The sequence below is a fragment of the Urocitellus parryii genome, chromosome X, assembly GCF_045843805.1.
Source record: "Urocitellus parryii isolate mUroPar1 chromosome X, mUroPar1.hap1, whole genome shotgun sequence".
Taxonomy (NCBI): Eukaryota; Metazoa; Chordata; class Mammalia; order Rodentia; family Sciuridae; genus Urocitellus; species Urocitellus parryii.
Genome location: NC_135547.1, coordinates 62,776,065 through 62,791,455, shown reverse-complemented (window position 1 = coordinate 62,791,455; position 15,391 = coordinate 62,776,065). Strand labels below are relative to the sequence as shown.

The window sequence follows — 15,391 nt, the reverse complement described above, 5'->3', positions numbered from 1 at the left end:
TTTCTTCTATTGACACTCCTTTCTATTCAAGATTAAGTTTTAGTTTTTAGACTTTCTAACCCACAGCCAACCATATTCCCAAAGCATGTAATGTATCCAATTATATTTTAAATGGCTGTCTATTCCAAGTATCCTGGTAAAGATGATACATACTATAACTTAAAAGTGGGACCAAAATCATATCTAGCTAGTATCTTCTTTTTACTTATCTAAACTCTGGAATCCTTTAACTATCTATTTTTGCCAGTGTCGTATATGATAAGCATTCTTAGGAGAAATGCAGAGGGAGAGAGTGATGCCAGTGCTATTCATTCTTGTTATATATGTCTCAGTTCAGGCTGGTATAAAAAGAAGTACCACAGACCATGTTGTTTATGACATAAATTTCTCACATTCTAGTAGATGAAAATTCAAGACCAGGTTGCCAGCATAGTCAGGTTCTTGTGGATGCCCTCTTCTGTTGATTTGTAGTATTCTCTCTGCCATTTGAGGATACTACAAGTCAACTGCCTACAAAACAGAGGGAAGCAAGCTTTTAGAACCCTTAAAAGGACATTAATTCTATTCTTGAGGGCTCCACCCTCAATATCTCATCTAATCCTAATTACCTCCCAAAGACATCATCTCCCAAAACCATCACGTTAGTGGTTAGGGTTTCAACATGTGGAATTTGGGAGACAAAAATATTCAGTCATTAACAATAATCAACTCTGAGATACAGAGTTGATTATCCCACCCTTGACATTGACCATTTCTACATTTCACATGTAATCCCAAAGTTCTGTAATATGGGAAAAAAGTAGTAACTGTGATTATAGAGTTGGAATAAGACTTCAATCTGAATGCCAAATGCAGCATTTAATAGTTCTTTTATTTGGGGTAAGTTACCTATCACTTCTAGCCTCAGTCTCCTCATCCATGAAAGAGGGACAATAATAGATTTCACATGGCTTTTGGGAGTATTAAATAAGATATTGCATGTAAAGCACCAAGCATAATGTCAGGCACATACTAAGGTCTCAATGAGTAGTAAAGGATATCATCAGCTGGGTATGGTGGCACATGCCTGTACTCCCAGTGGCTTGGGAGGCTGAGGCAGGAGGATCCTGAGTTCAAAGCCAGCCTCAGCAACCTAGTGAGGCCCTAAGCACCTCAGGGACACCCTTTCTCTAAATAAAATAGAAGGGCAAGGGATGTGGTTCAGTGGTTAAGTGCTCTGTGTTCCATTCCTGGTAATAATAATAATAATAATAATAATAATAAGAAGAAGAAGAAGAAGAAGAAGAAGAAGAAGAAGAAGAAGTAGTAGTAGTAGAAGTAGTAGAAGTAGTAGTAGTAGTAGTAGTAGTAGGTAGTAGTAGTAGTAGTAGTCGTCGACATTATCATTGGCTTAGAGTAATTAGCTATTTTGCCATTAAACAAATTTTCATTGACTATACCTTATTGATCACTAGCTAGTGAGCCCAGCTATGGCCAACACTTAACACCTACAGAACAGATTGAGTGTGTACTGATTGTATTACTATTTCTCTGAATATGGGTTTGGTTGTTTCCTACCATCCTTTACATGTTTAATGTGGAAATTATACTATTTTGGGAATCACAAATTTGGAAAGTTGATATCATGGACTTCTTAAAGTAATGAAAGCAGAATGAAATATTCCATAGTCTTACAGGATATTGTCCCTTAAAGCAGCAGTTGACAGCCTATGACACATGTACCAGATGTGACTCCCTGCCTGTTTTTGTATAGTCTACAAATTAAGACTGCTTTATATGTTTTCAATTGCTGAAAAAAATCAAAAGAATACTATTTCATGACAAGTGAAAATTACGTGAAATTCAAATTTATGAGTATTGGTGCATTAAAGTTTCAATAATACAGACACATTCATTTATGTATTTTCTATAGTGGCTTTCACAATACAGTAACATTGTTGAGCTGTTTTAGTGGATACCACATGGTTCACAAAATTGAAAATATTTTGTATAAAAGGTTTGCCAATTCCTGTTCTACAGGTATGCCACATATACACAACTTACTCCCCCTCATGATTGCCAGACTTTTTGTGTGTATCATGAGATTAAATAGCCAACCTCAAATCCTCTGAAGGACAAAACCAGATTTCCTGCAGCCTTTCAGTGCTAAAGTGACAGAAACTTGTCAGGCTGTCAATTAGAAGCCAAGCATGGAGGAACCAGAGTTCTGACTTACTTAAACCACAACCCAGCCAAACCCAGCTCAGTGCCTAATGGGATTGAGTGCTTCACCATTCTTCAAAGAGGAAAGTTAGAACCCTTTCTGGTAGATGGTATTTTCTGGAACTTTTTTAGTTATTTTATACACAGTGTCCATCATACAAACAAACAGAAATAGTAGTCATGCAAAGAGACAGGAAGATATGACTGACAATTAAATGAGAAAATATATAAAACAATAGTAGTAGACCTACAGGTGACTTGTACATTGGAAGTTCACAGAAATCAACTTTACATTAATTAAACCTAATATGTTAATTGGAAAAAATGATGGACAAAGGGATGAAAATTATAAAATTTAACAGTCTTGAAATCTATTAAAATCAAGTTTTTATTCTAGAAATGAAAAATAGTACCTGAAATGAGCTTATTTGGCTAGGTTGTAGTTTAAGAGGGGTTTAATAGTACACTGTATACAGAAGACAGCATTGATAAACTCAAAGTCAACAAAAACCAGCAAACTGAAGCACAGAGAGAAAAAAATAGAAAATATAGAACAAAATATGAGAAAGTACTTTGCTCAATCAAACACTAGTTTGGATTACTGAGAAGCTGAATGTTAAATATCAACCTGGTTTTATATGCACGAAGGAAAAATAGAATTGCTGACAATCCTGACTTCGCTCAAAAATTTATTAGTGATCTGTCCAAAAGTCTACTAAGAAACTTTAAACAGAAAATAGAATTTTATTAGTGATAAAAATATAATAAGATATGAAGTAAAGTGCAACAATTACTGGGGCATTGAAATTCAAGAAGAATTTTATTATGACTCCATCCTTTTGGAGGGAAAAGAGAGATCTTGATTAATTCAAGGGATGAAGAAATTTCTAAGAGGAAAATATATTCCTTAATTCTTCAGAAAAGCATGAAATGAAGATTTTATAAAGGACAGAAATAAAATAACATAGGCAAAGTGATTCTGTACCATGATTACTTGAGATTTTGTCTTGTTTTCAACATTCCCAGACATTACTGAAGAATTATAAATATGAATCTCCAGAGTTGAGATCTACAAGATGATTGATTTTAGAAAAAGCTCCAGAGGGAATTCTGATGTATATTTATCTAATTTTTAATCTCTGACCTAAGCTATGTATAAATTAAAATCTTGAAGCCTTTTAAGAAATTGTAAGGGACGGAGACCTGACTTCAAAAGGACCTTTCTAATCCAGGAAGTTTGAGTGAGGTGAATATTTGACAAGACTTTGGACAAACAATATATTAAGGAAGTGGGTAAAAGTGCTAGAGGACTTAGTTGATTTATGGATATTAGTAAGCAGATTCGACACATAAAGACATAATATTGTCATATGCCTACTGATAGTATGTTAGCTTGAGAAAGGAGAAAATTATTTCATCTCACTATTTTCTTGAACTGAGCAATAATTTCCACAAGGTGGCAGTAAGGATATTTGAGAAAGTCTTTTTAGCAGGTTCTTAACCATTTATGTGCTGAAATTTCTTCTCAAAATGTTTTCAAATGAAATAATAGAATACGTAAAATATACAGTAATATGTGATCTTTTTAAAATAGATTGAACAATATCTAATAATAGGTTCAGTAGTACCACAATTTTCAAGTAGTTGTGTGAAGATTTCTTAGATGATCTGCAACTGTAATGTGATATGAAAACATCTGTGATTTTTATTGGTGACAAAATGCAAGGCACTGCTAATGCTATCATGGTTTTTTTTAAGTATATGTTCATTATTGAAGAAGAAAATATCTATTTTCAGACATCAGTTAACATAAATAAAAATTTTCCCCATGCCATTTAATAGATCACATGAGTCCTAACATACACTCTCCAAAGGGACACCACATTAAGAATTCCTGATCTACAGAGAACTGTATTACTATTATGGATAATGGTTACATATTATCTGGTTATTTTTTGAATATATTTGATGATGAAGTTATCATGTTTCTCACATTATAAAATAGAAAACATTCCTAAAAAGATGAAAGTAAGAGAAATCAATGTATTAAAATATGTTTCTCCCCTTTGTTTTTGTTATAAAACTGAAATTTAATTATCCTATAGAAAACAATGTGTGATTCCCAAATGTAATAAAATAATTTTAAAACAAATAACATTTTGGAAAAAAATTCCTTTAAATAAAACAGTGCTCAGAAGAAACATTATGTAATTACTACGCCCAAGGTATTATATGCAATGCTCTGTACCCATTGTCCTACTTAATACTAAAAATAATTATATGAGATTGTTATTACTCTAATACCATATTACAAAATATACAAGTTTGTTGTGTTTGGGTTAAACAAATTTGGACTCAGTCCTGGTTGCATTACATTTTCAGTTGGGTGACATTATTCAAGTTACTTAACCTCTCTAAATTGAACTTTCCTTATCTGTAAAAGAATAATACAGTTATGTATTGCTTAACTGTAGGGATCTATTCTGAGATATGTGACATTAGATGATTTTACCATTTTGTGAAAAATCATAGTGTACACTTATATAAACTTAGGTGGTATAGATTAATACTTGACATGTCCTCTTGATACAATCAAGGGATATGTTAAGTACAAGACATATGAGACTACTACTGCCATAACATGTCATACTGTTTTACAGTAAACACTTTTATGAGTTTGTTTTAAAATAATGATTAGAAGTATAGCATATTAACTAAATAGCATTATTATCAAGTATTTATTACATATGATCTTATATAGCTATAATTCTATTTGACCACCAGGAGGTAGGTTTTTTTTACATCAGCATCACGAAAAATGTGTATAATGTGTTGTACTTTGATGTCACTAAGTAAAAGAAAATTCTTACCTACACTATAATATTAGGTAACCACCATTGTAATGTGGTTCACCATTTATCAATATGCCATTATATGTGGATGTATAAAAATAGCATTCACCTCATGATGATTTTATGAGACAGTGCATGAAAATAACTTAGCATTTTGCATAGTACATGATAAGCTTGTTATAATCACTGTTGATCCACATATTGTCAAATCCAGGAGTTCTGGCTCCAACTAATGCAATATATCAATAACATTTATTCAGGTTATACTCCCTCGACCTTAAAATAATCTCTTCATTTGGCCTGTGGGATATCATTTACTATTGGTTCTCTTACCTCACTGACTAGCTTTTCTTTCAGTCTTCTCTGTGACATTCTCCTAATTTTCTTAACCTTAAAAAGCTGGAGTATCCAAAGGGATCCTGCCTTGAACTTCTCTGATTATGGATGATCTCATGCAGTCCCATAGTTTTAAATGCTATATATAGGCTATGACTATAAAATTTATAAGCCAGTCAAGGCCTCCTTTGAACTCAATAGATTCATAGGTCTATCTGCCTATACAACATTTTTACTCAGATGTTTAGTAAGAGAAATCAAGTTTTAACACATCTAAGAATACATTTTATTAGTTTTCCTTCAAACCTGCTTCCCTCACACTTTTTCCTATTTCAGTAAATGTCAATTCCATTCTTCCAGTTTCTCAAGATAAATAAGCCTCTCTCACATAATATATTCAATCCATTTGGGAAACTCTGTCCATTCTATCTCTAGAATCTAATTCCTTTCACCACCTCCATTGCTATCACCCTATTTAAAGACCTCAGCATTTTTCCTGGAGCACTGCATTTGCTTCCTGACTGATCTCCTTCCCTGTACCCTTTTCCCCATGGTCTCTTTTCTCTAGCTGAAAGTGATCTTGTTAAAAACATAAGACTGTGTCACTCCTTTACTTAAAATTGTCCTCTAGTTTTTCATCTCATTTAAAATGAAAGGTAAAATCCTTACCATGGCTCTTTGTGACCCAGCCTGATCATGTCTCCTTTCAATCAGGGTCCCCTACACACACACACACACGCACACACACACACACACACACACAATCTTTTCTACTGGTCTACCTGTCTTGGTTCCTCAGACATGTTTTGGGTCCATTATGTTTACTGTCAGCTCATCCTGGAAAATATTTCTGCAGATATAGTCATGGCACACATCCTGAGTTTTTGGCTTTTTCTGAAGACTTTCACTATCCAACCTATAAAATTTCAAATCACCCAGATATTCCATGTTTCTCCCTGCTTTATTTTTCTGCATAGCACTCACCCCCATGATATATGCTTTATATAAGTTATTGTCTGTCTCACTCAACTTGAATGTTATATCCATGTCAGTAGAGATTTTTATCTGTATTGTTCATTACTATGTTCACAGTCCCCAAAATTAATTTTGTAAATGACTATTTTTTTCATTTTAATATTCATCAGGTGCTACACAATTTATACCTGACCCCAGGCTTATGGATCATGGGCAGTCTCATCCGGAAGATGTAGATATGTACAGCACTAGAAGCTGAAATAGACTGCATAAAGAGACTGCATAGAGAACTACAACATGTGTGAAGTTGCAAATAATGATTAAAAAAATCATATAATGGGTAACCGATGTATAGAGTATAACTTTAATTCAGTTTTTCCTTGACATCTTAAAATGTACAGTTTGACCAATCATATAAATGATTAAAGCTCAAAATCTAAATGAAATTAAAACAATATTAAATGACTGAATGAAACAACCCAGAAGTATGAGGATGCATTTGATGACTTGTAAGGGCTTTTATTAGAAAGCAAACCACAGTGAAGGTATGATTACCAATGAGACTAAAATCTGAAAATATGTGCATATATAATGTCAGTTAAATTAGAATGGTGTGTAGAAGGATGTGTTCTTCCTCTCTTTTTCATTTCTGAGACATGGAATAAAATATCCATATTTTATGGAACATTTGTTTGGCTTTTTCTTTTTGTTTTATTAAGGCTAAATCCCTTTAAATATCTGAAAACATCTCTGTTTAAAAGGACCATGTCCTTCATGGGCCCCCCTAATGCTACTTAGCAGTTCTTCCACTGGCCCCTATGCAGTTTACTTCTCTGTTCTTGAGAAATATTAAAAACATTTTATTCTTCTCAAGCCTCTTATACCTATTAAAGTTGACTGCTTTTCCTGTTTCATAGAGCATAAAATATATTAGACATAACCATTCCCAACTACTTCATATCTACCTTGTAGACGTAATCCTTTTCAGTCACGAATCCCCCTTTCCTAAAACTGATGATACTATTGGTATCCCTAATCTCATTCCTTCATGTCTTTAACTAGAATGATATGCCATTCTGTTGAATTGTCAGTCTTTGGTTTTTCTTTCCTCTTATTTCTTTTCCTCAACCTCTAAAAATCTTTAGCTCTTCTTTATCCAAAAGCAAAAATTACCAAGGTCAAACACCTTTTCTTAACTCTATCTTTTCTCTCAAGCTTTCTTCTCTTGAGCTCCTTTCTGTGATTTCCATACTTCTTTAATGAGTAATTAATGTCCCTTTCTAAATTCCCTACTTTCAATTTTTTTCTACAAATGTTAAGGCTTCTCAATCTGCATCCCTTCTGAGCTTTTCTCATTCTATATGCCCTCTCATTTTCATTCAACCAATTTCCCTGGCTTCATTCATATGTTTAGCCCTCATATTTCTCCAGTGTTGTAGACCTATAATTTCTAATTATTTATTAGTTTGTAGACCCATATTTCAAATAATTTTTTTAGTTATGTTCACCTAACATCCCATAGATATCTCAGTGTCAATATACCTAAAAGTAAATTGTGTCTGTCTCCTTTTGCTTATTTCTTATTTATCAAATTTGTTCTACCTTTGTATTTTCTAATCCTATTATTGCTGCTATTCAGGTCTTCATCATTGCTTTCTTGGGTTATCAGAGTAGGTTCCTGGTTTATATGCTCACTATTAATCTGTTCTGCTTGCAAGTTAACAAGCTAGTAGTAGCTTAAACAAATATCTATTTAAAGCCTGGAATTAGGCAATTATAGAATTGGTACAATAGCTCATTAGTAACCATCCTATCTTCCTTCTCACTATTTACCATAATACTAATATATGTTCTATTGTATTCATGACAACCACTTGCTTGATGAACATGACTTGTAACTTATTCCTCTGTATTTTCTGCCTTTGTGAATGTTTCCTCTTAGAATGCTCTTCTGTTTCATCTTGCTCCATATTCTAACTCTGTACCCATCCTCCAAATCCAATTCCAGTGTCCTCTTTCTCAATTCTCCAAGGTAGGATTTCAATGTTCTTTTTCTGCATTCCCTTGTACTTGGTATTTATAAATATAATAGCCCACCATATTTATTATAATTAGTATTTTCTCATGGACAAGGATTCTTGTGTGTGTGGCTGAATTATTCTTCTGTGCCCATGAAATGCCTAATACATAGAACTCTCATGTGCTGCCATGCTGTTTGTTTCTGGTTACAGGATAACAATAATTATAATTTAGTAAAGAGCTTACTCTACCATGAAAGAAATAAACATACAAATAACCATGTTATATAAGATATCTGCCCTAATATGTACAACCAAAGAGCTATAGATGCTCAGAGATGGAATGTAGTTCTGTGATAAAATGAAGGAGGTAGTGGTGCTAAAAGCTTAAAGCTTCTCAAATTAAAGATTCAATTCATTTGCTAGTTTTTCATAAGTAAGCGCTTCAGGATTTAGGACCAGTATGTGAAATGACTATTTTAATCTGAGATCTGTTTCTATTCAAAAGTACCTATATTTCATCAAATATAAAACACATCATAGACCTTTAAAAAGAAAAACAAACTTGCCAGTTGATCATAATGCTATCCCAATCTCAAATATGTTAAAATGTGAAAGAATTAGCAATATAAATTTGTCGAACTATAGTAGATAATTGATAAACAGGCCAAAGCCAAGTATAAGTGCTTGTGAAATTACTTTTCATTTGGATTATCAGCACTGCTTCTATCCATTAGTATATTAGTTTGGATAAGGCAGAGCTAACTATATCTGCAAAATCTATTTCAAAGTAAAAGATCTGCTCAAACAAGAATATTATCATTTGTTGTATTTTACAACATTCAGTATCAAACTGCTGTTCGACTCAGGTGACATTCAGATGTTGGAGCCTATGTTGGAATGAGTTGTTATGAGGCCTCTTTCATTCTTCCTCCGCCATGTCCATGAGTTCTTCTCTGTTAAACCTGAACAAATGCCACCCCTCCTCAGAGGAAAGGTCTAAAGCCCCTCGACTTGTGTAGTACTCAATAGAAGCCTGGTTCCAAATGACAACAAGAAAGTGCATGCAGTTACATTGACTCATGATGGCTATCTGTTTAAAAACAATAAACAAAGATTACTTTTATTTAAAATATAGTCTTAATTAACAATTGTTTCATTGAAGTTCTATATGAAAGACATTATATGCGCATAATATTTGGAAATAAGAATACAATCATTATCTTTTGGATTTCTCTATAGCTACAAAAAGAAAAAGAAGTTCCACTTTTCTAAGTATTAAGACCCCTCTCTTTAAAAGCCCAAATTTGATTGCAAAGTCTTTATTCTACAGATAAAGTTACCTAACAGCACACATGTTCTCATACATATTTCCAAAATGAAAAAGGTTATTTGTTTTATATTGTTGTCATTCACATTGCAGACCTATTTTGTGAATAAAGTTGCCATCTAATCTCCATCTTGATTGCTTCTACTTGATTACAAAAAAAAGGTATATAGTGTGTTTGTGGATTACACAGAAGTCAATTTTAATTAAATATAACTCATGTAACTTATGAGTATTTGATTTGAAAATCCAGTTTAATTTAGATAAAAATGTGAAGCACATTAGGTTTATGTTTAAGTAGTGAAATTAAATTTCCTAATTTATGCCCTGTTGAGTAATATTTGAAGAAGAACAGAATAATGTATAGAACATCAGTACAAATTATAATACATACCTGACTTAGCCTCTTAAGCATTTGAGCTCCAATACCTAGGCCTGTTAAATAGATAATGCCAAAAGAAAACCATAAGATGAAAAATTCCACTTACCTTGTTATTTGCTTTAGTTTAAAAAGAATAGAATATAAAACCCTGTATCAGGTTGTGATATATTCTTAAGAGTGTATGTTAAAACTCAACTCATAAACACATATGTCCTTTTTTCCTAATTGGAATGTAGTACCAAAGACAATAGAAAATAGTTTGGGTTTATTTTAAAGATCAATGAAGAAGGAAACAAGTCTCTGTCACTATTGTCTTATAATAGGACTCTGCCACTATTGTTTTATAACATGCCATTTTTCTAATCTATGAATATTAAAAACCAACCTAAAATTTAAAGCATTTTTAAAAATAAAAGCATAGCTATGATAACATGGCTTATTAAAACATTAATACACACTAATAAAATGGTTTTCTAATTCGTGATTGAATCTTAACTGCACTAGCATAGTGATCAGGCTCATGAAATAGAGATGAGTTGCATAGCAAAGCCAGCATATTTATACTAAATCCTGTCTCTGTTGCACAAATTAATATATGCCTTTTTAGTTTCTAAATTATTTTTAAGTAACATAATCCTAGTTTTACCTCGGTATTCTTGGATGACATAAAAATCCTCTAGGTAAAGTAACTTGCCAATCCAGGGGTCGTACGTGAAGTAGTACATGGCAAATCCAACGGCCATTTTACCTAAGAAGAGAGAAGAGGAGTCACTAACAGGTTAATGCTTTGAATTTTAGACTCATAGTGGGGTAGGTTGGGAGCATGGGAAGAATAGATGAACTCTAGATAGGGCAGAGGGGAAGGAGGGTAAGGGAGGGAACAGGGGATTAGCAAGGATGGTGGAATGTGATGGACATCATTATCCAAAGTGCATGTATGAAGACATGAATTGGTGTGAATATACTTTATATACAACCAAAGATATGAAAAATTGTGCTGCATGCATGTAATTAGAATTGTAATGCATTCTGCTGTCATTTATTTTTTTTTAAATCAATAAAAAAGAAATATCTTTTCCCCAAAATAGAATATTTTGGTGTTTGTTTTAACTATTAAAGTAATAGATGCTCATGGGATAAAATATCAAACAGTATATAAATGTATAATACAGAAAGTTTAATTCACCTACAATAACAATCTTTAAGAGATAAGCACTCTTTTATATAGTTTGCATGTTCTTCCAAAATTTTAAATAGCAATGCAAACATGTACATAGCATATGTTTTCTTTTTTAAAACATAAAATAGGTTTATACATATATACTTATTAATGGTGTAGTAGTATGGGCTATGAAATTGTACTTTGTTTTCAGAACATAGAAAATATGCTTCAGGTAAAATTAGAAAAGGACGATATACTTTACCTGATGGTTTTTGATGATTTTTTACTTCAGCAATCAGACAGTAGAAAAGGGGATTCTCCCCAAAGCCATCTCTCAGTAAATCTGAAATATCAATTTACATACAAAGAAAGGTTATAGCTGAGGGGGGGAATAAAAAGCTCCAGGAATTTGACTTTTCATCGGGATGGAAATTGTGATGTGAATATTTTGGAGCTCTGGAGATTATTTGAACACTTTCAGCTGCTAAGAGACAGCCTGAGGGCTGGGGATGTGACTCAAGCGGTAGCGCGCTCGCCTATCGTGCATGCGGCCCGGGTTCGATCTCAGCACCACATACCAACAAAGATGTTGTGTCCGCCAAGAACTAAAAAATAAATATTAAAAATTCTCTCTCTCTCTCTCTCTTTCTCCTCTCTCACTCTCTCTAAAAAAAAAAAAAAAAAAAAGAGAGAGAGACAGCCTGAATGGTAAACTGCAGTTAATTTAGGGGGAATTCAGCCTTCAGTATGGTGGCAGCTGCCTGGCCTTCACTACTCCTGTCCCATCCCATGGCAGGCAGCTGTGGGGCGGGCAACCTATATTTATGGAGCAGATTGCTGTAGGGTGGGTGGCCAGTGTTTTCATTTAAAAAATATAGATGTTTTATGTTCTTTTGTTTAAAAAAAAGAAGCATTTCATTCTATTTTTTTAAATTTTTAGTTGTTGATGGACATTTATTATATTTTATTTATAAGTGTGAGAATCGAATGCATTGCCTCACACATGCAAGGAAAGTGCCTCACCACTAAGCTACAACCCCAGCCCTGATGTTTTATGTTCTAACTCTGGGCTGCCACTCTGACCACTTAGGTGAGGACTTAAGGTTGGTTGCCATTGTTCTAGCCTCATGATCTGAAGTGGTTTACAGGAAATTTAAAAGAGTAATACCTGTTTTGTTGGACATTGAAAACAAAACACAAAGGGGAATTTAGAAAGCCATCATGAATGACTAGGGAAAGATGTGCTCGAACAAAACCTAAGATCATAATAAATTTTCAACTCAGGCTGATCCCTGACAGGGACAGCCTACAGCAATCAAGAAACAAGCAAATCCTTAGAATCAAAGTGCTTCACTAAAAATATTAATTAAATACAAAGGGAAAAGAGAAATAAGAAATAGCTATATAACTTTTGGCATGTAAACAATTGACAGAAGACAATCTTATCAGTTGTCTTTTCTTAATTTTTGCAGTGTTAGGGATCAAGCCTGGGTCTCACTCATGCTAAGCAAGCACTATACCACTGAGTTATACTCCATGCCCTCAGTAGTTACTTAAAATGTAAAAGGATAAAATACTCCAATCAAAACACAAAGATTAGCAAAATGAATAAAATTTTTAAAAGACATGATCCAACTATATGTTAGTTATCTACAAGTAACGCATATTAGATTCAAAGATAAAAATAGGTTGAAAATGCAAGTCTCAAACCACCAATAGAATGAGATAGGAAGTTATGTTAATGGGCACATGAAATGAATAAAGCCATAATAAGTTATGTTAACTTTGATATATTATGTAGACATTTTATTCCCAGGTACTTTCCCATTCTGTCTTTGTCAAATGTGTACAGATAGAATTGTAAATGTATTTTCATTTCTAGGCTTTCCAGGTTTTAAAATAAACTCACCAGAAATTACATATTAAAGCAAAAAAATCGGTTGAAAATGGAATAATGGAAAAAGATAATTTTGTGTAAATAACCAAAAGAGCTGGGGTGGCTATATTAGCATCAGGCAAAATAGAGTTTAAGTCCAAAATTATTTTCAGAGGCCAGGCATGGTGGCACACACCTGTAATCCCAGCAAGTTAGAGGGATGAGGCAGGAAAATCCCAAGTTCATAGCCAGCCCCTGCAACTTAGCAAGACCCTGTCTCAAAATATTTAAAAGAAAATGAAAAGGGTCGGGGATGTAGCCAGTGGTTGATCACCCCAGGTTCAGTCCCCAGTACCAAAACCAAAACAAAAAATATCTGTAAGAGGCAAGGATATTAAGTAAAAATAAAGGGGTCAATTCACCAAGTATACATAGCAATTATAAACATACAACAAATATTGCAGCTTCAAAATATATGAAGAAAACATTGACAGAACTGAAGGAGGATATATACAGTAATATAAAAGTTGGGGGCTTCAATACCCCATTTTCAATAATGTATAAAACAAACAAGTTGAATAAGGCAATAGAGGACATGAAAACACCATAAACGTATTGAAACTAGCAGACATAAAGAATGCTCTACCTATAAACAGCATCATTATCATTTTTTTCAAGTGTAGATGGAACTTCTCCAAGGTATGCCATATATTAGAATATAAACCAAGTGTTATTATTATTACTTTATTATTGTTAATCTTTTACTATGCCTAATTTATAAACTAAACTTCATCATACATATGTAAAAGGGAAAAACAGTATATCTAGGATTTTGTATTATCTATTGTTTCAGGCATCATATTGAGGGTCTTGAAACATATTGACTGTGGATAAGGTGGAGACTACACTGAAAACTATAATTTTTAGTGAAAGAAATTAAAGAAGACCTAATTGAAGGCAGCTCATATTTATGGATAGAGTACTTAACATTGTTAGGTCAATATTAGTTAAAGTGATTTATGTATTCAACACAGTCTCTCAAAATTGCAAAATTCTTTTGTATATAGGGCCCCAAATAGCCAAAACAACTTTTAAAACTAAAGCACATTGGAAGATTCACCATTCCTGACTTTGAAATTTTCTAAAAAGTTATAGCACTTACAAAAGAACAGATAGGCAAATGTAACAGATTATACAGCCCCCAAATAAACACATAATCTGGTCAATTGATTTCTTTTTTAAATTTTTAGAGTTGTAGGCACACACAATCCCATTTGTTTATTTGTTTGTTTATTTATTCTTATGTGGTGCTGAGGATTGAACCCCGTGCCTCACACGTGCTAGGCAAGCACTCTACCACTGAACCACACTCCCAGCACTGGTCAATTGATTTCTGAGAAGATGCCAAGATCACTCATTAAGGGTAGGACTGTCTTCAACAAATGGTGCTGGGGAAGCTGCATATTTATATGCAAAATAGCAAAGTTGATCAGTTACTTCATGCCATGTACAAAATTTCATTTGAAATGTATCAAAACCTCAATGTAAGTGCTAAAACTATAAAAATTTTGGAATAATTTACATATATTTTAAACTACAGTTTACTAAATCAAGGAAGATCATCAAGACATTGAATCTAGCAATGATTTCTTAGCTATGATACCAAAAGCACAAGGCAACAACAACAAAATAGACAATTTGGCCATCATAAAATTAAAAAAATTGTGTATGATAGGATAATATCAAAGGAGGTAAAAATCACAAAATGGAAGAAAATACTTGGAAATATTATAAAGAGGAATATCAAGAATATATTTAGGAATTCATGCAACACAATTCAAAAATGGGTAAAAGACATGATAGACATTTCTCAAAGAAGATATCAAAGGAACAATGAGCACATGCCAAGATGCTTGCTCTCATAAAAGAGCACAACACAAACCAAAAGCACAATGAGATATCACTTTGTACCCATTAGAATGATCATTATCCCAAAACAAAACAAAACCAGAAAAAAATAAATTAAGTGTTGGTGAGTATGTGGAGAATTTGAAACCCTGTGTGTTGCTGATGGGAATATAAAATGGTGCAGCGACTGTGGAAAACATTTTGAAGGTCCCTCAAAAAAAAAAAAAAAAGAATTACCACATGATCCAGAAATGCTACTTCTAGCTATGTATATTCCCAAATAAATTGGCAGCAGGAGCCCAGATAGTACTTGCAAAAGGACAGAGAGACAAAGAGAACAGACTATGAAGCCC

At 33.3% G+C, this 15,391-nt stretch overlaps 1 protein-coding gene across 1 annotated transcript in view; it reads left to right on the top strand.

Moving 5' to 3' along the window:
• The window catches only part of Apool (apolipoprotein O like), a 71,667-nt gene extending 64,617 nt beyond the window's left edge, over nt 1-7,050 (top strand). Inside the window, exon 9 of the mRNA XM_026413124.2 lies at nt 6,536-7,050. Within this exon, the coding sequence (XP_026268909.1) occupies nt 6,536-6,624 (89 nt within the window). The 3' untranslated portion in view covers nt 6,625-7,050. The remainder of the gene's footprint in view (nt 1-6,535) is intronic.
• Nucleotides 7,051-15,391: the final 8,341 nt, after the last annotated feature.